The sequence below is a fragment of the Theobroma cacao genome, chromosome 4, assembly GCF_053813885.1.
Source record: "Theobroma cacao isolate CCN51 chromosome 4, ASM5381388v1, whole genome shotgun sequence".
NCBI lineage: Eukaryota > Viridiplantae > Streptophyta > Magnoliopsida > Malvales > Malvaceae > Theobroma > Theobroma cacao.
Genome location: NC_142642.1, coordinates 34,046,786 through 34,072,806, shown reverse-complemented (window position 1 = coordinate 34,072,806; position 26,021 = coordinate 34,046,786). Strand labels below are relative to the sequence as shown.

Genomic DNA, 26,021 nt, shown 5'->3' with positions numbered 1-26,021 from the left:
ATAATTTCCATCATAAGGAGATTAAAATAAGATTAAAATTTAAAATAAGTCCTTTAAAGCTTAAAATTGTAATATAAATATAAATATATAACAACCCCTCCTCCTTCAAAGCTTAAAAATTTAAAATAAGTTCTAATGTGCTATAACCATAAGGCTATAGAAGCCTCATCTAATTATCTAATTTTTGATACCAAAAAAATTAAAATAAATCCCTCTAACGTAAAATTTGTAACATAAATTTATATATATAATAACCGCTCCCCCTTTAAAGCTTAAAAATTAAAAATTTAGTCTTAATGTCCTATAAAGCTATAAGCCTTATATAATTATATAATTATTTAATTTCTATCACCAAAAAATTAAAATAAGTCTCTTAAAACTTAAATTTTGTAATAAAAATAAAAAAAATATATAATAACCCCTCCTACTTTAAAATTCAAAAATTAATATTAGACAAGGCTGTAAGTCTTATCTAATTATAATATAGGACATTTATTAATTGAATACTAAAAGGTAATTAAATTTGAACTCTCAATCCATCATATACAAATTATATATTATAATCTTATTCACGTCAATTTGCCGTTTTAACCTTATTCATGCTTTTTCTATTTGGTAGGAATAAATTCTATTTTACTGTGTAATTGCTTATGTTACTTATTCACTAATTCATTTTATTTTAATATTGAAATGTTTCGTATTCCTTTTATTTTGAATGTCAAAGCAAATGTTTAATTTTTTTTTTCTCAAAATAGAGTTATATTAACATAAAAAATATGATGTCAATAGATTTCCAAAATAAATTACTAAAATAATTTTTAAAAAAATTTAAAAGTTAAAAAAATTCAATTAAATGGGTTAAAATCAAATTAAATCTATTTACTGGTATTATATTTGCAAAAAGAAAAGTGGAAAACCAATCAATTAACTAAGGAATATAGAGTTGATTAAAGACTTGTAGCGTAAAATTAAAACCATATTAAATATCTAAAAAATCTAAAAATGGAAAATTATAAGAAAGTTTGAGGGAGTTGATCCCCTCCACCTGGACCTCCAAATGCCATTCCCTCTCTTAATACAAAGGGAAAAAAACAGAAAAGCGAGGAAGAGATTTGCTATAAAATAAGACCGGGCCATTCGTTTCGTAGTTCGAAATTCAGCTCAGCCTCACTGTGGTATGCATTTTTCATATCGCGGCATTCTTTCACGTTACGTGTTTGATAAATTGTCTTACAGCAATGAACTATTCTTCTTTTTGGTCTTTTTCTCTTGTTTATTTACTATACAAAGCAGAATATGCAGAATTACCAAAAATCTTAATCTGGATATTTGTCTGTCTCTGTAGATGTTGCTAAGGCTGCTTTATTGGTGAACTTGGGAGCATCTTGTTATTGATTTCTAATCATTTTTCTATTAAAATAAGGACATGGGTTATTGGTTTTTGTGTGGAAATGCTAAAGTTTCTAGATTTTCATGTGGGTTGAGGAGGGGATTTAATTACCAGCAGAATTTCAGTCTAGTTAATGTTAAGTTGAAATGGGTTAAAGATAAAGCCTTAGATGCCGTTATTGCTGGTGAAAGAGATTTGAGAGCAGCCTGCAATATTGTTTCCATCCTTTCCTCTGCTTCCAATTACTGTCTCCCCATTTACCATCTGTCCCGGCATCGTGGTCAACTCGGTCTGCCCCATGATCTTAAGCTATCCACATTTATCAGGAGATACCCTACTGTTTTTCATGAGTCTTATGTGTTTGACAGCGGTGGCACTCGTGTTCCTTGCTTTGAGTTGACCGCTGAAGCCTTAAATCTTTACCATGAAGAAGTTGGTGTTATCCAGGAGAGTGTGATTAATTTGCTTGACAGGCTCCGCAAACTGCTGATGCTTACCAAGGATAGGACCCTTCCTTTACAAACTATTGACCAGCTGAATTGGGATTTGGGATTGCCTTATAATTACAGCAATACCTTGATTCCACATTACCCGGATTTATTTTCTTTGGTTCACCTTGCTGATGATCGCATTGGTTTGAAACTTTTATCATGGGATGATACGCTTGCTGTCTCCCAATTAGAGAAGAATGCTTTTCTGCAAATGGAAGATGATTTGAATAATAACTGTTTAGCCTTTCCAATAGGATTTACAAGGGGTTTTGGATTGAAGAGGAAATGCATGGAATGGTTAAAAGAATGGCAGAAACTACCTTATAGTTCACCTTATGCTGATGCCTCTCACTTGGATCCACGTACTGATGTCTCAGAGAAGAGAATCGTGGGCGTGTTTCATGAACTTCTTCACCTTACCATACAGAAGAAAACTGAACGTCGAAATGTGAGTAATCTACGCAAACCTTTGTCACTGCCTCAGAAGTTTACCAAGGTGTTTGAGCGCCATCCTGGCATCTTTTATATTTCCAGGATGTGTGATACACAAACTGTTGTTCTTAGGGAAGCCTATGATTGTCAACGGCTTATTCAGAGACATCCCCTTGTTGATATAAGAAAAAGATTTGCAAGCATGATGAGAAAAGGATTTCTGGATAGAAGCAGGGGCTTATACAAGAAAACTGTCAATGTTGGTCATGAGGACCCATCAAAGATTGTTCCTGGTTCTGAAGTGGAGTCAGATTGTGATTTATTTTCCGAATATGATTCTGATGACTCAATTAATTGCCCTTCCTGAATTTCTTTGGAAAAAAATGTTAAGATTCTGGTGTTGAGAAGGCATATGCTGCAAGCAGGTTGTCAACTTTCCTATTCATTTGGTGGATGAGATTGTCAGTAATCACAGTGCACCCCGTCAACAGAGATCATGTGTATCTAATAAACATAAAATTTACACCCTTGTAGCTACATTGGGTTCTGCACACCTAGTAGGGAGTTTTTGGGATATTATCTGATTGTTCTACTGGATTGTACATTCCTTCTTTGGTACACAAATATCCATGATTTGACTGGAATAACAGCTTTTAAGAAATTTTGAATATTTAGCTGCTCTCAATGTCTATATGCATTAGCTTGAACTACAACAGATGCCTCAGAAACAGGAACCACTTCCAAATCTGTCCTCATCTATCCTGCATCTGTTGTAGAGGCTTGGTCAGTGATGGTTAGAACTGCAAAAGCCTAAAGCAACCATGACTTTTGAGTGGATAAAAGATGCTCCTCTATACTAAGGAACAAGGTATGTTCATGAATTTTGAGTAAAATTTGACTCTTGAAATAGCTATATTTTTGTCAGAGTCCAGCCTGTAGGAAACAATTTTCTTGATTGACTCGCAAAAGGACATTTTGCAACCAATGGTCATATTCCCATAATTTTTTGATGATTCTTATATATGACTGACCTTTATATTCTATAATAATTTCCGGTTACAGTTGATGTTTATATGGGTTTCATTTGTGGGAAAATGTGTGCAGGAGTACCATTTGCATCTCTTGAAGGAAGAAAAAGAAAAGATTGTATTCCAGCCAATCTAAAATGTGATTGTTAAAAATTTTGACTGGTGTGATGCTTATTTGAAGTGGAGTTGTTTATCCTTTGTAAGTTACCTGAGTTTTCCATGTTCTTCCTAGTCTGGTACCTGCTTAAGCTAGGAGCCCTCTGTCACAAATGTAACATACTGCCTTTTTTAAAAAAAAAAAATATTTTATTGCACAAATTGAAAATGGAAATCCAAAAAGTATGTTGTACAACGGTGTAGAGCAAGATTAGACAGTTGGCATGTTTAATGTACTACTTTCATTGTTGAGAGTTAATTGAGGGGGTGATGCCAACTTTGGAAGAAAGGAGTAATATGTTCCAAAAAGAAGACCTCTCACATGTATGACGTGGAACTTTGATCCTTTTCTTTGGTACAAAGTTTCGCTGATTTAAATGGATTATTATTGGTATCATTGGTCCCTCTACTAAATTTTTTTTGTCATAAAATAATACCTATATTCAATTGCTCATGCTTGTCCTCTTAACTCTGTTACTATATAACCATAGCCCAACATGTAGCAATATTGTGATTTTGTCACTGGAAACTGCAATAGCCAAATGGTTCAACTGACCAACACGACACAAAAGCAACAATTTTGGGAAAAGAAAAAGTAATGAGCCTAAAGAAACAAGTAACCAACCAAGGCTAGCAGCGGTTTGCAACTTTGGTGGCAGATAACTTTTCATGAAACCTATGATATAAGCTTCTTCAAGATGGCAACGAATTCCCCCACCAGCTTCCTCCTTCAACTTCCTTAATTAGGACGACACAAAATATATAAGAATCCTTCCCTTGCTCCTGACTATATAATAGTGCTTTATTTTATGTCTTGATTTTTTGAATTTGAATTAATTATGTTTCTTTTTTAATTTTTGTTACAATGAAAGTATTCATTATATTATGTTGTTCCTAACACCAAATTTTTTAGTTCATATAAAATAAAATTATACACATCAAGGTTCATAAATATTGTAACAATTAATAATCGAAGGTCTTATTTATATTTTGTTCTACATACATGTTTCATTAGATATATTAGAAGGATTTTAAATTTAGACAACTTCATTTCTGCCAGAGCCTAGAATTGTTAGAATTATAACATTGACCTCTGTGGCTTGCATTGTATCCTAAGGGAAAGGGATGCTCTACTCTAACTTTAAACTTACAAAGTAAAAGTTTCAAACTTGAATAGAGGATGCAATCCTCATACTCGCTTTCTACTCTACTTTTATATGTTGTTATATTTTGCTATGCCTATCATCAAAGCATCTGCCTTGTTTCTTGGTTTGGTTAGGTCTCTACCTTTGTGGATGGGATTCTTTCTTCTTTTTTCATTTTGAATGTGTCGGCACGCAAGGAATAAGGCATTAGTATTAGAAAGACTACGCTGTATTCATTTTATAAGCATTCTCCTTATTACATCTTTCTTTGCCATAGCCAAAGTTCCCCTTTCCTTTTGAAACCTATCGTGGTAGAGGTGCGATTGGGGAAGAGAGATGAGTGAGTCAGGAAATTTTGGGCATCAGCATTCACTGGTGTTGAATGAAGGGCAGAGCAATCAAAGTGAAAGAGCTTTCTGCTCAAGGTGTAAAAAGAAGCTGTCACTGTCAGGTCCAAGTTTTAGCTGTGCGGAGTGTGAGTTTCACCTCCATAAGAAATGTGCTGAGGCACCCTTGGAGATCAATCACCCTTTTCATTGCAAGCATCCTTTCCTCCTTCTGCAACACCCACCTTATGGAGGACGCTGCTTTTGCGATTTTTGTGGTGAGACATGTAAGGCCTTCATTTATCATTGCTCTTGTGGATTAGACTTTCATATCACATGTGCTTTATTTACATATAATATTGCTCAAAAAAATTTTGAAGAGCTTCAACATGTTGCTCTTCAAGATCCATTGGTTTCCACCGAAAATGATGGTGAAGAACTTGATAGTTTTCAGTGTTTCGGGTGTTGGAAACCGTTGCTAAGTTCTACCTACTTTTCTCTTGATTGTGGATTCCATCTCCATAAAAAATGTGCTGAATTACCTCTCAAAATCAGTCATATGTGTCACCGCAAACATCCTCTTGTTCTACAATTTAATAGTCTATGGCTTTCTTGCAACGTATGCCAAGAAACCCGACGAAGAGGATTTGTTTATTGTTGTTTGCCTTGCAAGGTTGCTGTTCACATTGAGTGTGTATCACCCTTGCCCGTCATTGAAGATAAAAGTCATCAACATCCGTTCACCCTGTTCTGGATACGTGCCCCTTTCGTTTGTCATGCGTGTGGTATTGAAGGAAATTGTGCTGCCTACGTGTGTTGCACGTGCAGCATTATAGTTCATAAAAAATGCATTTCATTGCCACGCATTATCAAACACAAGAGGCATCACCATCTTATTTTTCACAAATATTTCCTTCATGAAGACGATTTTAAGAGTTGGGATTGCATAATTTGTCATGAAGACGTCAATGCGGAGCACGGCTGTTACTCTTGTTCAGATTGCAAAATTACTGCCCATGTGAATTGTGCAATGAAGGATGAAAATTGGTATTATCTAGTTTCACCAGAAAACAAAGATGAGGAATCTACTAATAGTTTGGCACTTTTGCCTGGTGAATCTATTGACTCCATCACTTGTGTTTTTGAGAGGAATGATGCCGGAGAAGCCACAAAAATAAAACATTTCAAGCATATGCATGACTTGATGTTAAGTGAGAAAATTGCGGGGTATGATAAATGTTGTGAGGGGTGCATGTTACCTATCTCAGCTTCCTTTTACTGTTGTTCAGAATGTGATTTCTTTCTTCATAAAGCCTGTGCTGAATTACCTAAGATGAAGATGTTGCATTCTTCGATACATGTATGCCCACGAAGATCGCTCAGCCTTACTTCAAACTGCATTTTCAGATGTGGTTTATGTTGGCACCTGTCTAATGGCTTTGCCTATAAATGTGATGAATGCGGGGGTACGGTATGCCTTCGATGTGGAGCTCTAGAACTTGATAGTACTCTAACATGTCGAGGACACGAACACCCCCTCCGTTTGCATTTCGAGTATGAAGGAAAGTGTTGTGCTTGTGGTGGTGACATTTTACTTATGGCATACCGTTGTAAGGATTGCAGTTTTGCTTTACATTGTAAATGTGTTGCAATACCAACTACAACCCAACACAAATGCGATGAACATGTTCTTGTACTCACATACGGAGATGATAATGATTATTTAGAATGTCATTATTGTGATATTTGTGAGAAAGAAAGAGAACCAAATCTTTGGTTTTATCAATGTATAATTTGCTATACTTTTGCTCATATCGATTGTGTCCTTGGAAGATATCCATTTATCAAACTCGGGAGTATCTATAAAGAAGGAGATCATCCACACCCTCTCACTTTTGTGAAGAAGATTTATTACTACCCTAAATGCATTGAATGCAGTAAGTCTTGTCAAGATTTGGCTCTTGAATGTGTTTTTCCTGGATGCAACTATATTGTCCATTGGAAGTGTATAGCACCAGATAATCTACAGTGGTCAGTTCACTTATTGTAGAAATGTCTAGATGGAGGTCTTATTGGTCAAGATATATACAGGAAAACCCAGGCAGGGTATGGTCCATATTACTAGTAATGCTTGTTATTTTTGTAATTGTTACTTATTTTCAATTTCAAATTTAAATGTAATGCAGTGATTTGGACTTAGAATGTGTGAGGTTTGGATTGCTTTTAATTATTCGGTCTAGAATTTCTCTCTAATTTGAAAGTGTGATTGTACTTCTATATATATTGTACTGTTTAAATGTATGACTTGTTGAGTTTTGAAGAAATGATTTCATCTCATTCTTTGAAGTAACATATTGGTCGCGAAACAAGTTGCTCTTCTCAAGGTAATTGTTACATATGGATGCTTTGGCTCCTCTCTTTGAGACCATCATTTGATTTGCCTCTCACCAGAGATTGAGGTTTGGACCATTATTGGATTATGCAAGAGGTGATTGGTCAACTTTCAAATTACTAATTGGTATTTGATTTTTATTCTTATGGGTTGGAAGATGATGATTATGATGATTTTTGGGAAAGTTCTTTGTAAAGGAAGAAGGTTTTAGGTTCCATCAAATTTGCTGAATTGCTGATAAACTTGCTTAGTATAGAACAGGGTGAACACCTAAAATTATTATTTTCACTAATTAACATGACATGACTGAAAAGATTTTACAAGTATTCTTGGAGTTGGAGGTTCAAGGATCACCAGTTTTTTATCTCTTATTTATACTTTTACTTGATAATATAATTTAAAATTAATCACATTGTTATATTTTTTTTTATTTCAATCATAATATTTGAACTTCAGAAAGTGAAGATTATATTTTTATTTTACTTCACTACATGAAAAAGTTTTCTAGTCAAGTGTGAGAATTTTCATCAGAAATAAGTTCATTTCTTTTTAAAGAAAAATAAGTTTCAATTTTAACTATGCTAAGATTATAAAAAATAATAAAGAAGCCATAGTTCAAACCTATGAAGGAGTTTAATCTAACTTTGTTAAATTGATAAAATTACATAAAACTCAAATCATATAAATACAAAAACATATGATTAATTAGTGTATGCTATTCTTGTTCTGCTAAAAAATTATTAATAGGTTTATTATTTCTACTTGTTCTCTCTTTTTATGTTGTTTAGAAAAATATAATCTTTTTGCTTTTTATAACATTTATGTAGACAATAGTAAAAATTAATTATTTATTTCCTTATTATTTACTAGTATTTCTTTCATACAAGCAGACATGAACAACCTCATAAGTTGACAAATGTAATTTCTTCATTGTCAGTTAGGTGGAAACTAGAATCACAATCACTTTTTTTTTTTCTCGGTTGCATCTTACAACAGGCCAAAAGCTCTTTTCCTTCGCTCTCTTTGTTCTTTTTCCTTTCTTTGATCAAATTGAAAAAAAAAAAAAAAAATCTTGATAATAGACTAAACAAGGATCACCAAAAGAAGCAAAGAGGGAGGGAAACTGTGCTTCAAGCATGAACCCATCATCAGCAGTAGTAGCTAGCAGGGACCGAGCCCTCTCTTTTTTCAACCACCCTCTCTCACAAGCTCACACTTTTCCACTTGCAAAGTTCAAAAATGGCTCCATTATAGCGCCCATCAATAACCAAACCAGAAAACCAAAGCCTAACGCTCTCTTTACTTCTTCTAAACGGTTCCAAGCGATCAGAGCTTGTTCTGGAGAGAGGAATCCACCTGCGAAGGCACTTAGACAGATTCTGGAATTGCCAGGGGTTCATCAAGGCCCTGCTTGTTTTGATGGTCTCAGTGCTAAGCTTGTTGAAAGAGCTGGCTTTCAGTATTGTTTCACCAGCGGTATCTGCTTTCTTTCTTTGTTTACTCCAATCTTTTCATTTATACAAGAATTTCAAGATGTGGGTTTTCTGAGTTGGAGTTGCTGGATATATAAAGTCCAATCTTTTCTGTATATTGGTCATTAAACTGCTGGAGTTTGTGATATGGGTTTTTTTCTGTTTTGGTGGTTTGTGCAGTTTTTGCATTGATTTGATAACCCCAGGACTCGGTCTTAGTTTGTATGATTGGTAACTATATGAGTTTAAATGGTTAAGCTGGTTATATAATATTGGAGTTATTTGTGCTTGTAGTTTGATTTTAATTTTCTGGTTGATGGGTTACATTTAAATTCAATCTGGAAGAACGCTCTGAATTTGCAAATTTTAGCGCTAACTGATTATTGATGCTGATTATTTCTTTATCCAAGGCAATTTGGTTTACCATTTTTTTGTTTCTTTGTATCTCCAGAAGCCAGATATTAGTTCCATTGCATTTATTTTTGACCATCATATATGTTTTTACTGAAAATTCATATGGTTCTTATAATAAATTAGTAATTACTGCAGTTTTGATGCTTTTGTTCTTCTTACATGCGGGTTTGATTTGTACAACACTAATATTTTGTTTCTTTTGAATCATCCTTTAGATATGTCTGATACATTTCCGGTATCAAAATCTGAATGTGTATTATTGGACAAATTATTTGTTAAAAAACTTTCATTGCTCAACTGTTTCAAGATGATATGTGCATTAACACTGTTTGCTGCCACCATTAGGATTTTCCATTTCTGCTGCTCGCCTGGGATTACCAGACACAGGATTTATTTCCTATGGTGAAATGGTGGATCAGGGGCAACAAATCACCCAGGCAGTCTCAATTCCTGTCATTGGGGATGGTGATAATGGATATGGAAATGCAATGAATGTCAAGAGAACTGTTAAAGGATATATAAGAGCAGGCTTTGCAGGGATCATTCTTGAAGATCAGGTTCATGTTCTGTTGAAAAATATTTGGCTTTTGAAATAATTTTGTTGCTGGTAAACCTTTTCAGTCATTCATCTTTTTCTTTGTCCTCTCTCCCCTCTCCCTCTCTCTGGTTGTCTCTCAGGTGTTTTCTAACTCTATATCTCCTGTTTTTAGATTAATTTAGTTAGGAGTCATGCTAATGGGTTCTAAATCTTAGATAGATGGGTTCTGAGCATGTAGAGTAACATATTAGCTTCGTCTCATGGACCTTTTTGTGTTTTCTATATTTATGGCCCATGCATGCGAACTGGAAAAGTAGTGTAGTAGGTTTTAGGAATAGCACTGCCAGCTCCACGGCTGAGCTTTTGAAATTTTTGTTATTTTCTGCTGCTAAGGCTAGTCATGACATGGTCTTTTGTATTGATATGTTAAAAGTAAGATTTGAAGATATAAATTGTATTCCTTATTTGTCTGCAATAAGTAAATTTTAATTGATAAGAGGAAGTCAGTAGAAAACTTACAGGCTTCCTCTAACATAAATCTATGGATTAATTTCAACCTTTGAGAATAAATTAACAGAACCAGGCTATATAGAAGATGCCCTCTGGAAATCTTACTGAAGGCTTGAAAACCTACTATCATGAAAGAAACTAGTCACACTAATGAAAAGTGATTATATTGGCATAACACCAGTAGTGCAGTGCTGTAAACAATGTTTATGGTACCCTAAGCCATTTCGTTTATAGTCTAACCTTCCAGTTTAGTTTTAGAAATACTTATTTGTTTTTGTTCCTGTTTTGAGGCTCCGATTTTTTATAAAACTGAACTGCCAGGTGTCTCCAAAAGCTTGTGGTCATACACAAGGCAGGAAGGTGGTGTCCAGAGAGGAAGCTGTGATGAGAATTAAAGCAGCTGTTGATGCTCGCAAAGAGAGTGGTTCTGACATTGTTATTGTGGCACGAACAGATTCTCGTCAAGCACTGTCTTTAGAGGAGTCACTTTGGAGATCAAGGGCTTTTGCTGATGCTGGAGCAGATGTCCTTTTTATTGATGCTCTAGCCTCTAAAGAAGAGATGAAAGCCTTCTGTGAAGTTTCTCCATTAGTTCCAAAAATGGTATGGTATGTTCCTTATGTAATACCAAGTAATAAGCATCTTACACACTATATTGCATGATTGTAGCAACTCTCACCCCTCCTCCAAAATCTCACATACACACAGTTTATTGCATATAAAACAGAATTCAGAGGAAACATAATATTTATTCAGCAGTAGGCCAGTAGCTTTCTCCTGTTGCTTCATTATTTGAAAATTTAAACATCTTGATTGGCTTTCCAACATGTATATATAGGGAATTTGTCACTAGCATGGGATCTGCCGTATGAGAATTTTCCCATCTTTATTCTATTTCTCAAACTTGTTGGGACAGGCACTTGTTCTCTGCTTCCTTTCCAGACAATTCTCAACCATCATCAATGACTTATGTAGCTTTTATGCTCCTGTGTAGGCTAATATGCTTGAAGGTGGGGGGAAAACACCAATACTCAATCCGCTTGAACTTGAGGAAATTGGATATAAACTTGTAGCATATCCACTTTCCTTGATTGGGGTGTCTATACGAGCAATGCAGGTCAATATCTTCATTTTCTTCACTTGATATGTATGAAAGCTCACTTGTCACTCTTTTGACACTTATCTGACATGATGCAGTCTGCTTAACTACCAAAAAGAAAACCAAATGCTATGGTTTGATTCTTGCCATTGCACAGATTATGGAGAAACACAAGCAGTTGCATAACATGATCTGACTCTTATATTATTTTACGCTTCAGGCACTGTGTTGGGGTACTTTGATAATATGAAGATGAGCTCATTGTCTTCTGATATTAAATAGAATTTATTTTGTTTTAAGCTTAACCAAGTATGCATGGTAATGACATTCTTGGTGCAAGATTTGACATATTGATCTGGTATTTTGATAATTTTTAACTCAAGTTGAGTCTACAGTTGCTAGTTAATATCTGTAGCTGTCTTGCTGGCATAAGCTGACAACTTGAGATGAGTTGAATTAACATATGTTAGTTTTAGTTAGGGCCAATATCTTCACTCTAAGGAGGCTAAACCCTCATTCATAAAAATTCAGAAGAAATATTGGTGAAAAAAGTAACGCAAAGGGCTGAAAGCTACAGGTAATTTGAATTAGCAGGCTGATGCGAAACAAATGTGTGTACTTTTGCTTAATACCACTAAAAAGTCAAAGAGAAGCCTTTAAGATAGATGGAAGACCGGTGATAGACCTGAGGGAGATATATTTTTCTTTAGTCAGAAAGAAGGGGAGAAAAAGATGACTATATCACTTCAAAACACCATTTAGTGGTGTTTTCAAGGGGTTTGATAATTTTCACCATTTAATAATATGTGCTAAACTGCATTTTCCAGTTCAAGGTGCCTTGAAACCTAATTCAGTTTGTCTTTTGGTCTTTTCTTGATGTCTGTGAATGTGAAACTTCTACATTTTCTTATGAAAAAGATATTACTGTTCTTGGCACTTAAGTACTGCTTCAATGTATGATTTTGATTTCTAGTCTGAATATAGCCATTATTTCAAGCCTGGAAAATTTTAAGGTCTAATGTTGTGATGCCCACAATATGGATATTTAGCGATGCTTCACATGCTTTCACAATTTGATTGTTAATACAGTGTTGGTTCTCAAATGTCAACCTCTATAAATTTGCAGGATTCACTAACTGCCCTGAAAGGAGGTCGTATCCCCCCTCCTGGAAGCATGCCATCTTTTGACGAAATCAAGGAAATCTTAGGTTTCAATAATTACTATGAGGAAGAAAAAAGATATGCTACCAGCACCTATCAGCTATATTCAGACAGAGGTGGGTGAGATTTAGTTCTCTAAACTTGAGTGAAAACTCCTTTCTTGAGCAAAATGTCCATCATGCTTCAGTCTCTCCCATCTTTCATGTGAAGTTTGTTCCTTTTTTTTAATATCATTGAGCTAAAATTGCAATGACCAGAATTGGTTCTATAGCCTAAAAAACTTTCATTCAGAACTTGTTCTTTTATTTGTTTTTATAAAATTAAAAAAAAATGGGCTATAGACTTTTGTACTTGTTCTACCTTCTTTGATGCTATGACTTGTAGTTTTACTTAATTTTAACTAAATTCTTGGTTCAGGATGGCCAATTCTGTCTCCCAAATTAAGCCCAGAGTCATTTTTGAGAATAATGCAAAATTGTTGTCTTGTCTTCCTAATCCAAAAAACATGGTTTATGTGTCAGTGAGCAGTAATGCATACAGTATACAAAGGGTTCAAGATGACTCGGAACAAAGAGGTCAAAGTCCTCAAGATCCAGTTGTCGAGGTGATAACTCCTGATGTATACAATAACTATGGTGCAGATGGTTCAAGGGGTCCTTTTTCTGGGATCTGGTCTCGGACGTTGAGAATCAAGATTACTGGAAGAGATGGATTTGAGAAACTTGATGTTAGAATTCCTGTAAGTCTTCTGCTTTGAGGATAGATACCATGTTAATTCGGTTGCTTGTCTTTCAGTTGACGTTAAAAATGCTGGTTTATGATTCAAACTAAACATGCCATAACCGCAATCATAATTTCCTGAAATTAAGTGCTGCTTTTATATGTCAAAATTTATTTGGGTTGTGTAGCATGCAAGAAGGATTAGATAATCCCAGCTGTTTAGTTGGCATGAACACTTTAGTGAATCTTAATGCATTACAAAGTTATTCTTCTACTAGTTAAATAATTTGATAATTGAAAAAAAAAATCCTGTAATGCACCATGTTTAGTTGATAAGTATGTTTTAGTTGGATCTTTTACCGAAGAATGTGAAGGAAATACTGTTCAATCTATGAATTTAACACACATTTATAGCTACAGATAGTGAAATGATATGTATCAATATGCTAAAAAGATGCTGACTTGTCACTTAAAGCTGCTGTTGATACTGATTGATAACATTGCAATTTGCTTTTCTTCTCTTTATTTGTTGCCCAGTAGGCCTGGGTATATATAAGTATAACCCTTACCAGTTTCATCTTTTGCAAAGATCTTCAAAACATATTTCCAATGTTTCTGAAACTTTGGAAAGGACATAATGTTTGAGCACCAATTCATCCGCATATCCTGATATATTTGCATACAGGTAAATCTGAATTCCATGTGAATAGTATTAGGCTGTACTACCTTTCGTGGCAGTGCTTTGGTCTTTGATATTTACATTTAGAAATAGGCCTTTGTTCTGATCAGTTTTAGAACATTCCATATCAGGTGTCATCATCATGTCTAATTAAAGTATCTTTTTATGGAAATGACTATCATCTTTCCTTTTACCTTCTCCCTTTTCCCACAGGCTGGGTTTTTGGAAGGAGTCACAAACATTGTTCCAGGTATGTTGTTGTTTTACATATTTACAATTACTATCTTTTCAGATGAGTTCTTGAGAAAATTACTGTAAAGAGTTTGATCTCTTTTCTGCACAGCTTTGGGGGGTGTAAACATCAAGGCATTGTTGGATGATGCTGCTGAGGAAGTAGGGGGGAAGCTGCTATTGGATTTTAATGATACAATGGGTGACAGGATTCAAGTCTTTCTTGAATGATCCCATTGTAATTGAACTTTCAAGATTCTACAGTTAAAGGTACCTTTTAGGTTTCTTTAAAAGAGAACTTTCAATTCTAAGATGCTCTAATCGCTTGTTAGGCCTGAAAGTCTAGATTCAGATAGAAGAGAAAGGCTTATATAATAATCCCATTTAAAGAATACCACCTAATTATGGCTAAAACAACACCTCCACCATCACCACATTATTGTTACATGTTCACAAAATGATTTGAGGCTTTATGAAGCTTTGATAGATAGTTTTGTCAGAATTATTCAACAGATACCCTGGCTGTACTATCTTGGCATATTTGCTATTGACACTTGAGCTTCTTTTTTAACAGGTAGATTTTTTGTTACATCTGAAAATTTGGAGATGTGATCGTGAAGGTAGCAAGGGGAGGTCCATTGGATTTGTATTGCAACACTAACCCCAGGTTAAGGCTTCCTTAAGAGTTCCGAAGTGTGTTCTAGTTTCTTTTATACGTTACTTTGTTAGAACCAGGCCACAGAAATCATACTCTGCAAGCCTATGTTGAACAAACTGATCAAACCATAATTTATTTATACCATCAGAAGGGAAGTTCTGAGGACATTGCATTCCTCTCTCATGGAGTTTTTCAAAATCAAGCTTTTTGCATTTCTTGTGACAATTCTGTGTCTCTTGTTCAGCCTGATGCTATCATAACAGTCTGTATAAGGGAAAATTATGGTGTTAATTCAAATATTTTGTTAACTGTAGCATAGTGTTTTACATATAAGTTAGATGCAAGTTCCTCCTTACCAAAAATCTAATATATTGTTAAGCTTTGCCCTCATAACCGTGTTGGTTTGATTTGGTTGTGGCAAGAACTTAGTGCACCTACTCCTGACCTGCATGAAACTCTTTCCATGGCAAAAACTTACTGCTGGCAAGGCTGGCGCTGGTGGTTTCAACTGAAACTACAAAACATGAAAATGTTCTCCATTCCAGACTAATCTTCAACCTTACATTATTAGGTGGAAGCTTAATCATTTATAATGTGTAAGTTCTTCACATTGACTGTAATTCTAAGAAATATATGACTTCACCGTCTTAAACCAAGAAATGCCGTGCTAACTTCGATACTTAAAATATATAACTTCTTATCCTATCGGATCGGATCACATCCATAATCAAACTTGCTTTTCTAACAGGCAGTGTTGATAGAAGTGTCCAACTGATTCACTCCTCTGCTTCTTCCTTGTGAATATACTGAAATTACTACTGTTGCTGACGGGAAACTAAATGATGGGGAAAAAAAATGAATGATTAGATTTATTGTTTCATAGTGTAGCCAGACATACTACAAATACTCAAACAGGTGCAAAAAATATGTATATATTCTATGGAAGAATGAGAAAATGGCAACCTGTGAAAGGTCGTCCTCTCTGCTACACAATTTCACAACAGCTCAAACCAGCAATGAAGCAAAAGACTCCCGTGGCCCCAAATGTGTGCAATAGCTTAAGCAAGAATGAGAAATAATAGAAATGAATAAACATGGGCTGGCATCAGGCCACTGCCAAGAGAATTGTGACTACAAAATTACATCGTTGACTCATGGATTCGACAGGGACACCGGGTTTGCTATTCCAATCTCTTTTACTCTGTATATCCGAAGCATATAATAACTTCCCTCATTTGTATGGGGAGGCACCCCAATCTCATCGGTAACCACCACCATATGGCTGTTGAGAATAGCCCCCTGAACCCATCACAGGGTTATAACTGCCAGGCATTCCAGTTTGGGGTTGCATTTGGACCCCTTGCCCCATTCCCATATTCATCCCCATGCCTGGATTCATGCCCATGTTGTTCATCCCCATTCCCATGCCCATAGGTTGTTGATTCATACCACCATAACCTCCTACACCCATGCCACCAACAGGACCGCCGCTCATTCCCATTCCCATCCCCATGCCCATACCCATGCCCATGCCCATGCCAGAACCCATCATAGGATTTGGTGGAGGTCTGAGAGCGCTAGCACCAGCACGACCAATCCCAGACCCCGATCCCATAGCTTTACCCATGGTGACAGTAGATGTCACTGCAGTCGGAGCAGGCTTTTCCATCCTCCTTTCCTTCCGATTGATAGCATCAAAGTCAATTCCAATATCAGCCAATGGGTTTATTTTAGCTGTGTACAGAAAATAAAATAAAGTTAATTCTTGTGGAAAAGGTACAGACTTCATGACCTTTTTTACTAGGGGAAAAGTGAGTACTTACGTCCAGATATATTCAAATTGACCAGTCCTCTACTCAATGTATCAGCCCAAACCGCTGACTTAGGCTCAAATTTGTCCTTTGATGGTTGTGGAACTATAGAAAGTGCTCCTGTTGAAGAGGGACTACCAGTCTGTGGTACCATTGAAGTGTTTATTCCTGGTTGTGAGAATAAGCCACCTAGGACATCATTGTTACTTTGTGCAACTGGTGCATTTGTGGCTTGTTGAGTAATCTGTGAAGTAACTGGCACGACTGAACCCTGCTGTGAAAGGAAATTTCCAGTGTTAAACTGTGCAGCCGGTCCAGCAGGGTTTTGAGGTTGGGCAGCCATGTGTGAACTGACAGGAATGTTAGAACCTGTCTGAGAGATTAAGCTCCCATTCCTGCTCAGTGCAGCAGATCCTGCACTTTGAGGGGGCATAGACACTGTCTGTTGGTTAAAATTACCATATGTATTATTTGAACTTGGTTGTGTGGGTTGGCCATATGGATTAGCGCTTGGCTGTGCAGATTGGCCATATGGATTAGCGCTTGGCTGTGCAGATTGGCCATATGGATTAGCGCTTGGCTGTGCCTGTTGGCCATAAGGATTAGCACTTGGCTGTCCGGGTTGAACATAAGGATTAGCACTTGGCTGTCCGGATTGGCTGTAGATATTAGCACCTGATTGTGCCTGCTGACCATAGATATTAGCACCTGGCTGTGTTGATTGGCCATATGTAGCAACTGGTGGAACTGAGTGGCTAGTTGGTGCTGAAAAGGCTGCCTGTGCCGCTACACCATCTGCATGTTCAGACGGTGGAAGGATATCTGCCAATATATCACTTTCCTGATTTGGAGTTGACAGTTCTTGAGGCAAAAACTGGGAGTTTGCTGGAGATTGAGCACTGGAGACAGTGGGTGGAGAGTAAGCATTGGCAGAAAATGAATCCCCAAAGTTGAAGTCTGCAACTGTCTCAGGATTCACAGAAGGTGGCTGAGGAATTTCTGCGTTTTGGTTCATGGTAGGCTGGAAGGTAGGCATGGCAGTTGAAGTTTGTTGCAGAGCTGGGGTAGCATCAGTTGAAGGGAAAGCTTTAAAAGGACCATCACCAAATGGATCATCAAAGCCCTGTATCAAGGACAAAACTAACTTATCCCATAGCAATAGAATTATGGCAACAAATTAATTAAAGACAAAGTTCAGAGGGGTAAGAGAGAGAGAGAGAGAGAGAGAGAGAGAGATGGGGGGGGGGGGGGGGGGGTGTGGGAGGAGGAAATAAAGCGAAAGAAGACAGATGATTATATCCATAATCAGTTAGTAAAAAAAATTAACACCAAGGAACATTCAATAATACAACAATAAAAAAAATTTCACCTACATATTTTTTGAAATTCACCCTAAAACATTTCATGTTACTGTTTCTACATTAAGTACACAGTAAACTCAGTGGTTCCACAAAATTGCTTCATTCTTAACTATCCATGCTGTTTTACATAAATTTTTAAATATACTTAAAACAAATGAAAACACATAAGGAGACATTAGAACAGTGTATCCACATTGATGGTGCCATCAATAGGCATATTGTAAACAGGTGCAATGAAATCCATGTACATGAACCAAGGAGTATGGACTATAAAAAGTCCCTCAATTAAACAAATAATGTCTACCTGATTTTCAAAGTTAGATGCCGATTGATTAGCAGCAAAGTTGGGTATAGCACCAGAGTTTTCAAGGGCATCAGCCTCACCAGAAGGGGTGGCAGGTGTAGTTGGCACAATGGCCAATGAATCTGAAAGCACGCCGAGTAAGTCTATTTCAGCACTCATCGTGGCAGTGGGAACAGCAGTAGCAGGAGTGGCTGTAGCAGCAGGAGCAGTAGTAGGGGCAGCTTTAATAGATGCAGCAAAAGATGAAAAATGAGTTCCAGTCATAATGGATAAACAATAATAGCATCAATAAGAATCCAATCTAAGCTCCTCAAAACTAGGAGTTTTATTCCACACAATCACATGAAACTCCAATCACTTATATAAATGATACCAGTAATCATTGAAAGCGAGCAAAAAAGAAAAATTAAAAAATGTTGCTGAAACAGACTTTTCCGTTTTAAGGCAGCCTGACCAATCATGTCAGGCACAATAATTTAAAGTCATTGCTAGTATATAACCAACTGCAAAGTTTGGCTCCCGGAAATGACTATCAATATATAAGTGATAAAATATATTCCACAAGAAACATGTGATAAATTTTACAGATAAAAAGAATACACTAAAACCTACCATGTGAAACGAAATAAATGAAATGGAATGTGAAGTAACAGAGCATATCAAACACCATACTTGGATGACTGAAAAATTAACATTTTGCAGGGTGATTGTTCAAGTCAAAAGAGACCACCACATCAACTAATTTTCATACTGGACAAGCAATAAGGGCAACATATTCCTTATAAAAGACAACTATAATCACCCAGACAAAGCCATTAAAAGCATCCAAAGCATGGAATTTATAAAGGAAATTTGTACCTGACACTGACCCACGTGGATCAAATTCATCAAAAGCCTCCACCACTTGATTTGCAGGAGACATTGAATTACCAAAATCAGAGGCTGCTTGGTTAGGATTGTTGCTAGCAGGAGGAGATGAAGCTCTAGGAGCAGCTGCTACTGAAGTTTCTCCATCCCTATCATCAAAGATCTTTTCAGTATGCACCAACTAGAAAAACACAACTTAAAGCAACATGCCACTGAAAATTTAAGGAATAAAAAAATACCTTTCACTATGAACAGGACTCCGAGATTCACTAACTGCTTCTTCATAATTAGGAGGAGCACCAATATTTTGTTCAGAAAACCTCCGCTCAAGCCGCCTGCACAAATATGATTTTCAGAAAATTATTAGTAACAAGAAAGAAATAATTCTTGTCTAATAACAACTGACCAACTAACACAAGTTGAAAACGCAACCACTCAGGGTTACCTTCCATCCTGAGAATGTTCATCACCTCTAGCTCCGCTGCCCCTGCAGAGAAGATGGTCATGCTAATTACATTCTCAATGTCAAGCATCCCATGAAGGTAGTAGCAAAACAAATACAAAATCTGGACATTTCACTCAGCAAACTAACACCCTAAAGCTCATGGTGGTAAAAAAGTTCCATGGAAAGTTAGATGTAAATGCAACATTTAAGTTTCCAATCTAGTGGAAAAGTACCTATAAATATTCACACCTTCCATTAGGTGATGTTTCATAATATCCAACAAAAAAAAAAGTAACTTCAACATAAAATCAAGGAGATAAGGTTAAAAAAATGGATGAACAATATTAATATGTTGCTCGAAAAGAACATAGTAATAAAGGGCTCAAAAGTAAACATACCGAGATGATGCACCATCGTCATCAACAGCACGGTCTCTATCAGAGCTCCTGCTTCTTGTGCCATACTGATAATCATCAACGCTTCTACTTCTACCTCTGTAGTCATCATCCCTATAACCATCTCTGCTATAGCGGTCTTCATAATCCCGGCCATAACGGTCCCCATCACGACTGTTTGAATCCCCATATCTGCCATACCGATCATCATCTCTATAGCCATATTCCCTGTCTCTTCCATAACCATTTTGATCATCTTCCCTGCTTCCATAACGATCATAATCATATCTGTCACCGTATCCCCCTGAACCTGGCCTATACATTCCACCCGTTGATGTGTTTCGAAACCTGTAGAACAAACAGTTAGACATTGTGGAAGAATTCTACATTTCCATTCAATTATATTCTCATATCCAAAAGGAATTTCAGAGGCAAAATATATGAACACATTACCTATGGGACAAGAAAAGTGCAGTCAAATGATCATGAGCACGAAATGCCATCAGTACTTAACAGAAAAGGAACTCAAATAGAAAAAGGTAGAATATTATATATTATATAATATATACTTATTTATAGATAATTTTAACACCGTATTTCAGCTATATTATCTATTAGAATAGGGATATAGGACCACAGCTGCAGAAAATAGATTCAAAATTATAAATGGAAGACAGATATAGTCCACAATGATACATATCAGAAAAATGCCTAATAGACAAAAACCTGCCATAAGGCACTAGATTTGGCATAAAAGAGTAAAAAATTGATGTCCACTGGTGAAAGGATGAACAAGAAAAATCCCAAGAGAATCCTCTTAATGGCAAGAACAGTGTAAATACACCAGCACCTTAGGAGGAAAAAACAGTTCTAATCAATCTTAAGTCAAGACTTTTTATATTAAAGATGCCTCCAACCAAAACTGAAATGCCCTAGACATGGATGTCTCTCAACAGCTATGCGAGCAACATATACCAAATAACAACTTGGACTTTTCTACCCAAACAATGGAACAAGCTATCCCATTCAATAACACAAAATGTATATCTCTGACCAAGTGTGAGAGAAAGTGCATGTGTATATGTACATGCTCTTGCACGAATGTAATTGACAAGCTGAAACACTCATGCATGTCAAGTTGAATGTACGCACGCTTATCTACATGTGATGTTGAAAACTGCATAGAATCAAAATTAAGTATAAATTTTGCCAATGCTGGTGATATGAAACACTTATTAGAAAAGACAGTTGAACACAGCAAGGAGATTACAACATGAAGGCATTTCTGCTTACTCACTTGTCCCTGTTAGCTGCAGCCTTTTGTCTTACTTCGATTATTCTTTCTTTATCATTTACTAAGACCACTAGGCTCTGAGATTTCTTTCGGACATTGTTACCCTGGTCCCTTCCACTGGAGTCAATATATTGAAAATCAGACAAAGTCTGCAACATGAGAAGAAATATTTTATTAGACCACAGTATTTAAATACAGTGAGCTGCAAATTGTATCATCAACACCACATGCAAAGTTGTCAAATAGCATCAAAAAACAGCAATTACCGATATTTGATAAGCATGTTCTCTTATGTCATCTATGACACGCTCCGATCCATGGGCAACAAGATACTCCAAAACAGTCAGAGCCTGGAGCTCAATAAGACATATACCTTAGTTCATTGGTATAAATTAATGTAGGGGTAAAATGCAGGAAAGTAAATATATGCAGAGAAACTGCAGAAAAAGTAAAATATAGTACCAAAAAGATGTACTACGTGACAACAAAAGGACAATTGAAATGTTAAGATGGAGATTTAGACAAAGGATAAATTTGAACAGTTCCACGAAATTTGTAAAGGAAAAGAGAGAACAGATTGAGAACACATGTAATGCAATTAATCCCTCAACATAATGCTGACCTTGTAGACATGTCGCCAATTCTTTCCAGTGTCATTTATACGTTTCCAGATTACTGCCATGATCATCTGATATTCATGACTGCATGGATATTTTATAAATGACTTCTCCTGTAACAAATAAATGATAAAAATAATGCACAATTTCTCTCAAGCTTACTAGTTTCGTGTAGCCATTGCAATATCTGCAAGAAGCGATCCATGAGGACCCCAGGGCTCATTGCTAGTAGCATCAAGAACCTGAAAGACAAAAGGAACAGAAAAGAATATTGTTTCATGCAGATAAATAAATTTTATAATAGTATTACAAGTAGTATTGTTACTGTGCAGTTGTTGAATAGCGCTAGTTGGTGTTCAAGAATTCAATAACGGCAATCCCCTCCCCTGTCAAAGTAAGAAAATGAAAAAGAAAAAATTTTGAAACCACTTTATGCAATCAAGATTCAGCTCAATCAGCATCAATGGCACTTAATCCAACTTGAGAAGATATTTACACGGAAAAAGTTGGGACCCTTCAGCAAATGTAAGAATCAGTCCTTTTAGTACCCTGTGCGTAAGAGCTTCCAAACTTTCACTCAAAGGCTCAAACTGGCTGTAACAGACAGGACACACCACAGGATGCTCAAAAGTTGAGATTAGCAAACTCTTCTTCCAAACCAAATTAGCCAATTGTCGAAACTTTATTAGTCCAACTCCATACATTATCGTGCATGGTTGACACATTTACTATGTAGCCCTCTTACCAGTAGGAAACCACCCATCATATAATACAAATATCCCATCAAGCTACTAATTCAAAGACATCATTAACTTCAATTTAGTTCTCGCACTTTTCCTCTACAGTTTTTCGAAAACAAGAGCATTTTTTTCCCCTTATCGTCACCTCTCTGCTCTCCATAATGCAGACAAACAGCATTATCCATTCGCAACTCACCCAAAAAATTCTCCATTTGCATATGTGCACATGCTGGACTCCATTTATCATACCATTTCTTCACCTTCCACAAAATTCAGCCTCCCTAAGCACTGCTTGTTCTTCCTCTGTTGGCCTCTCTAATTCTATTCCATTACTGGGATATGCAACAGTATAGAATCACAATAGCACTTTAATAAATAATATTAAAAGGCCCTCAATTTTTGCAACTAAAATGTGGATAGAAGTCAGAATCACTGGTAGTTTAAGATCTCACATATCATCTCAATCAGAACGATGTTTTAGACAGTTTATTAGATCCCGTCAGCCACAACAAACATGATTCTACTAGCCACTACTGACAATAGATCTACCACTTACAAAACAATTTATGCACTCAAATGAGCAGTGAACTTTCTAAATATATTCTTACCTTCTGTTCTATGCCAGGAACTTTAAGCACCTTCTTATTCACCTCTCTCTTGCTGCAAGAGCAAAGAAGAAAAAATCATTTAGCTGCTGGTAATAGCAAATACCAAGATGCAGGAATAAAACAAATTGTACAAAAAACAATCAAAATTTCAATCATCGTCTTTTTAGAATAAGTTTGCTACCAAGAGATTGTTTTATAGTATTAAATATACAAAACAAATTCAATGAGGGTATAGGGGAATTAGTATCTAGTAATACACTTACAGGTCTCTAACAGTTTGACCGATGGCCTTCTTCATGGTTGCTTGCGTTCAGAATGAAGCAGCCCTGTCACATCAAAGAAAAATAAGGAAAGGTTAGATCTTGAACCGGTTTAAGACAGCACAATGGAATATATAAAATGCAATCAAACATATTCATCTGAAACAGATAAAGCTTGAATGTTACCAAGAAAAGTCAAAGAATTCAAAAGAAAAAATAATGGTCATTTGCAGGCAATATAATGAAATTAAATTTGCATATAACTACAGTTACACGAAATTCAGATTTAAATATTTAATGCATAAACTGGAGAAGAAATTTAATTTAACCATTAAAAGAAGCTAATTGGGATCAAAATCCTATAACTTTCGAGAAGTATTTCGATAGATCCCTACATCTTCAAATCGTACGATTGAGTCTTGGCAAGAAAAGCATCGACAAACACATATACATGTCATTTATGAGAATAAGAAACAAATCTCTAACCATTCAATCAAAAAGAGTAATTTTTTTTACAACAATTACGTATTAAAAGAAACTGGGAAAATCATCAAAACGAGGTCAAATGGAGCTAAATTTTGAGAAATGAAAATTAGATCTACAAATGAGAAATCCAACGAAATTCCCAATTAAAAAAAATAACAAAACGTATCAGATCTGATTGATAGAGAGAAAAAGATGGAGGATGAAACCAAACAAAGATTGGAACCTGAACCTGATCGAATCAAAATTCAAAGCGCAGATCTGAAAGGCAAAGATTTTCAATTTTTGAAATCGATCGTCGCTGTTAGAGAGAAAAAACTGAAGAGAGGGAAAAAACAAAGAAAATGAGAGGAATAGCGCTATGAGCTCTCTCCCAAGAAATCGATGCAAAATTTGGTGCTTGAAGAAATATTACGCTACCAAACCAGCAAGAGAGAGAGAGAGAGAGAGAAAGTACCTTTGTTTTGGTTTGGTTTGTGTTGCTGTGTTTTTTTTTTTTTTTTCTCTCTCTCTTTATTTTCGGGGGTTTAGAGAATTAAAGATTGGAATAAAAAAGACAGCGCAACTTACACGCAGAAAATTAAGGGATTGTTTTTCCTTTTTATATATATTTTAACTTATTAAACTTTTTTATTTATATATTATTTATTTTGGGATCTCATAATGCAAAGCTTTTCTTCCACATTTGAGTTGTAATAATAGTGGGAAGTTGCTTTGGAGTGCTTTTTTGTCACTTTAATCTCCTTTTCCCAACCGTCATTATCATTAATCCACCTTACTTCTTTTAAATTATTAATTAAAAATAAATAAATAATAATAAAATTTATATGTCACATCTGTATGGAATCATTTTTATCAGAATATAATTTACTTCATTCAGAATTTTGTAAATAAAGAAAAAAATAAATATTCATGTGACAGATATGATAATAAATATTAATCTTTTAAATTAATGTGCAAAAGTTTATATATATATATATGAATACTTGATCAGAGGATTATTATTTATCTTTAAATTAAAAAGATAAAATTTAAGATATTCTTATGCTTTCGAATCCTTGGAGAAGGGAAATACTCGTGGGTTTATAAATTTGTATGGTCCTTGACAATAAAGACATGTATCAATTTTTCTAATTAAAAGAGGGGAGGCATTAATAAACGACAGGTGCATAATTAGTGAACCCTAGCCTTGGCTACAAGTTCCGTTGAGTGCCTTTCTATTATTAAAAAAAGGCATAGATTACTTGAATTAAAGTGAGGCCTATTTATCCCCTTATAATGCGACCTCACTTCTTTCCTTGATAATAATATGCCTCCGCCTACCACCACCATAGGTTGTAAAGAAAATTCAGAGCATTAATTCGGACATTATATCGTAATCAGGTACTTGAAATCTAACCATAAATATGAAACCATTTAGATTGAATGGCAAGTATATATTTTGAGTTTTGTTTTGTATTTTTGTGAATGGAGAGCTAATGTTGACCTTTGATTAGTAGTTGACTAGTTGTGCTTTGCAATATAGAATTTGTGAGGGAGTAAAAGATTAAAAGGAATAGACAGGAAGACAATAAGTTGGTCGGTCGAAGGTTCGCTTACTGGTCCATTTCCTAGCATCCTCTTATTAAAGGAAAAAATGAAAAGAGAACAGATTATAAGTCCATATACGTATCTGTCAAATCTTTTGAAAATATTTATTAAAATACTATTTATAAAGTATAACTTTGGAACATTAAGGAGAAAGAAATTTGTAATCTCCAAATATCTTTTGTCTCTTGAATATTTAAGAAAAGAGTAATGTTATTTTACCTTATAATCAAAAAAATTAAATAATTCACTTTATTTTAGAAAGGGTAAAAAAAAATTAAATTAATGCGAAAATAATTTAAAATTTAATATTATTTTATTCACGGGCAAACAATTTTGATATCATAATATTTGAAAATTTTCCAATTATTTAAATAAATTTTTATTCTTTTATTATGTTAAATCAA

The 26,021-nt window shown here is 35.5% G+C and overlaps 3 protein-coding genes and 1 pseudogene across 7 annotated transcripts; 3 read left to right on the top strand and 1 right to left on the bottom strand.

Annotated features, from left to right (window-relative positions):
* The first annotated feature begins 961 nt into the window (after positions 1 to 961).
* On the top strand, positions 962 to 2,983 carry LOC18602523 (protein WHAT'S THIS FACTOR 9, mitochondrial-like). The gene is made up of 2 exons (XM_018120058.2): positions 962 to 1,175; positions 1,346 to 2,983. Exon 2 carries the CDS (start codon positions 1,427 to 1,429, stop codon positions 2,678 to 2,680), a length of 1,254 nt encoding a protein of 417 aa, XP_017975547.2. The 5' UTR covers positions 962 to 1,175; positions 1,346 to 1,426; the 3' UTR covers positions 2,681 to 2,983.
* A 1,777-nt stretch (positions 2,984 to 4,760) lies between these two features.
* Positions 4,761 to 7,172, top strand: LOC18602522 (uncharacterized; annotated as a pseudogene).
* Positions 7,173 to 8,295: 1,123 nt separating this feature from the next.
* Positions 8,296 to 15,155, top strand: LOC18602521 (Phosphoenolpyruvate carboxylase family protein). 2 transcript variants are annotated; one of them, XM_007033959.3, is made up of 9 exons: positions 8,296 to 8,836; positions 9,592 to 9,803; positions 10,616 to 10,897; positions 11,289 to 11,411; positions 12,520 to 12,670; positions 13,196 to 13,293; positions 14,167 to 14,203; positions 14,297 to 14,454; positions 14,759 to 15,155. In XM_007033959.3, exons 1-8 carry the CDS (start codon positions 8,497 to 8,499, stop codon positions 14,413 to 14,415), a joined length of 1,362 nt encoding a protein of 453 aa, XP_007034021.2. In that variant the 5' UTR covers positions 8,296 to 8,496; the 3' UTR covers positions 14,416 to 14,454; positions 14,759 to 15,155. The 2 variants fall into 2 exon arrangements, with proteins under 2 accessions (XP_007034021.2, XP_017974960.1); XM_018119471.2 differs by having other exon boundaries at positions 8,298 to 8,836; positions 13,076 to 13,293.
* Positions 15,156 to 15,682: 527 nt separating this feature from the next.
* Positions 15,683 to 24,533, bottom strand: LOC18602520 (ENTH/VHS family protein). Of its 4 annotated transcripts, none has more exons than XM_007033954.3 (15): positions 24,485 to 24,503; positions 24,260 to 24,345; positions 23,548 to 23,610; positions 23,285 to 23,336; positions 22,099 to 22,178; positions 21,942 to 22,020; positions 21,586 to 21,669; positions 21,323 to 21,468; positions 20,029 to 20,373; positions 19,631 to 19,672; positions 19,425 to 19,520; positions 19,177 to 19,334; positions 18,319 to 18,539; positions 16,666 to 17,776; positions 15,683 to 16,576 (listed from the first exon to the last, which is right to left on the bottom strand). In XM_007033954.3, the coding sequence occupies exons 3-15, from the start codon at positions 23,580 to 23,582 to the stop codon at positions 16,101 to 16,103; spliced, it is 2,925 nt and encodes a 974-aa protein (XP_007034016.3). In that variant the 5' UTR covers positions 23,583 to 23,610; positions 24,260 to 24,345; positions 24,485 to 24,503; the 3' UTR covers positions 15,683 to 16,100. The 4 variants fall into 4 exon arrangements, with proteins under 4 accessions (XP_007034016.3, XP_017974959.2, XP_088661228.1 ...); XM_018119470.2 differs by lacking the exons at positions 24,260 to 24,345; positions 24,485 to 24,503 and adding exons at positions 22,262 to 22,322; positions 22,433 to 23,008; XM_088805102.1 differs by lacking the exon at positions 24,260 to 24,345 and having other exon boundaries at positions 24,485 to 24,533.
* Between the last annotated feature and the right edge of the window lie 1,488 nt (positions 24,534 to 26,021).

What these genes read in the sequence shown, in the direction of transcription:
- LOC18602520 (XM_088805102.1), bottom strand. Translation starts at nt 23,582, where the DNA reads ATGAAGAAGGCCATCGGTCAAACTGTTAGAGACCT. An exon ending in GGTCAAACTGTTAGAGACCT is followed by an intron (nt 23,337 to 23,547) that starts GTAAGTGTATTA and finishes TTGCTCTTGCAG; the next exon opens with CAAGAGAGAGGTGAATAAGA. An exon ending in GAACATTCTCAGGATGGAAG is followed by an intron (nt 19,521 to 19,630) that starts GTAACCCTGAGT and finishes ATATTTGTGCAG; the next exon opens with GCGGCTTGAGCGGAGGTTTT.
- LOC18602521 (XM_018119471.2), top strand. Translation starts at nt 8,497, where the DNA reads ATGAACCCATCATCAGCAGTAGTAGCTAGCAGGGACCGAGCCCTCTCT. An exon ending in TCAGCTATATTCAGACAGAG is followed by an intron (nt 12,671 to 13,075) that starts GTGGGTGAGATT and finishes TTTATGTGTCAG; the next exon opens with TGAGCAGTAATGCATACAGT. An exon ending in AACTTGATGTTAGAATTCCT is followed by an intron (nt 13,294 to 14,166) that starts GTAAGTCTTCTG and finishes CTTTTCCCACAG; the next exon opens with GCTGGGTTTTTGGAAGGAGT.
- LOC18602523 (XM_018120058.2), top strand. Translation starts at nt 1,427, where the DNA reads ATGGGTTATTGGTTTTTGTGTGGAAATGCTAAAGTTTCTAGATTTTCA.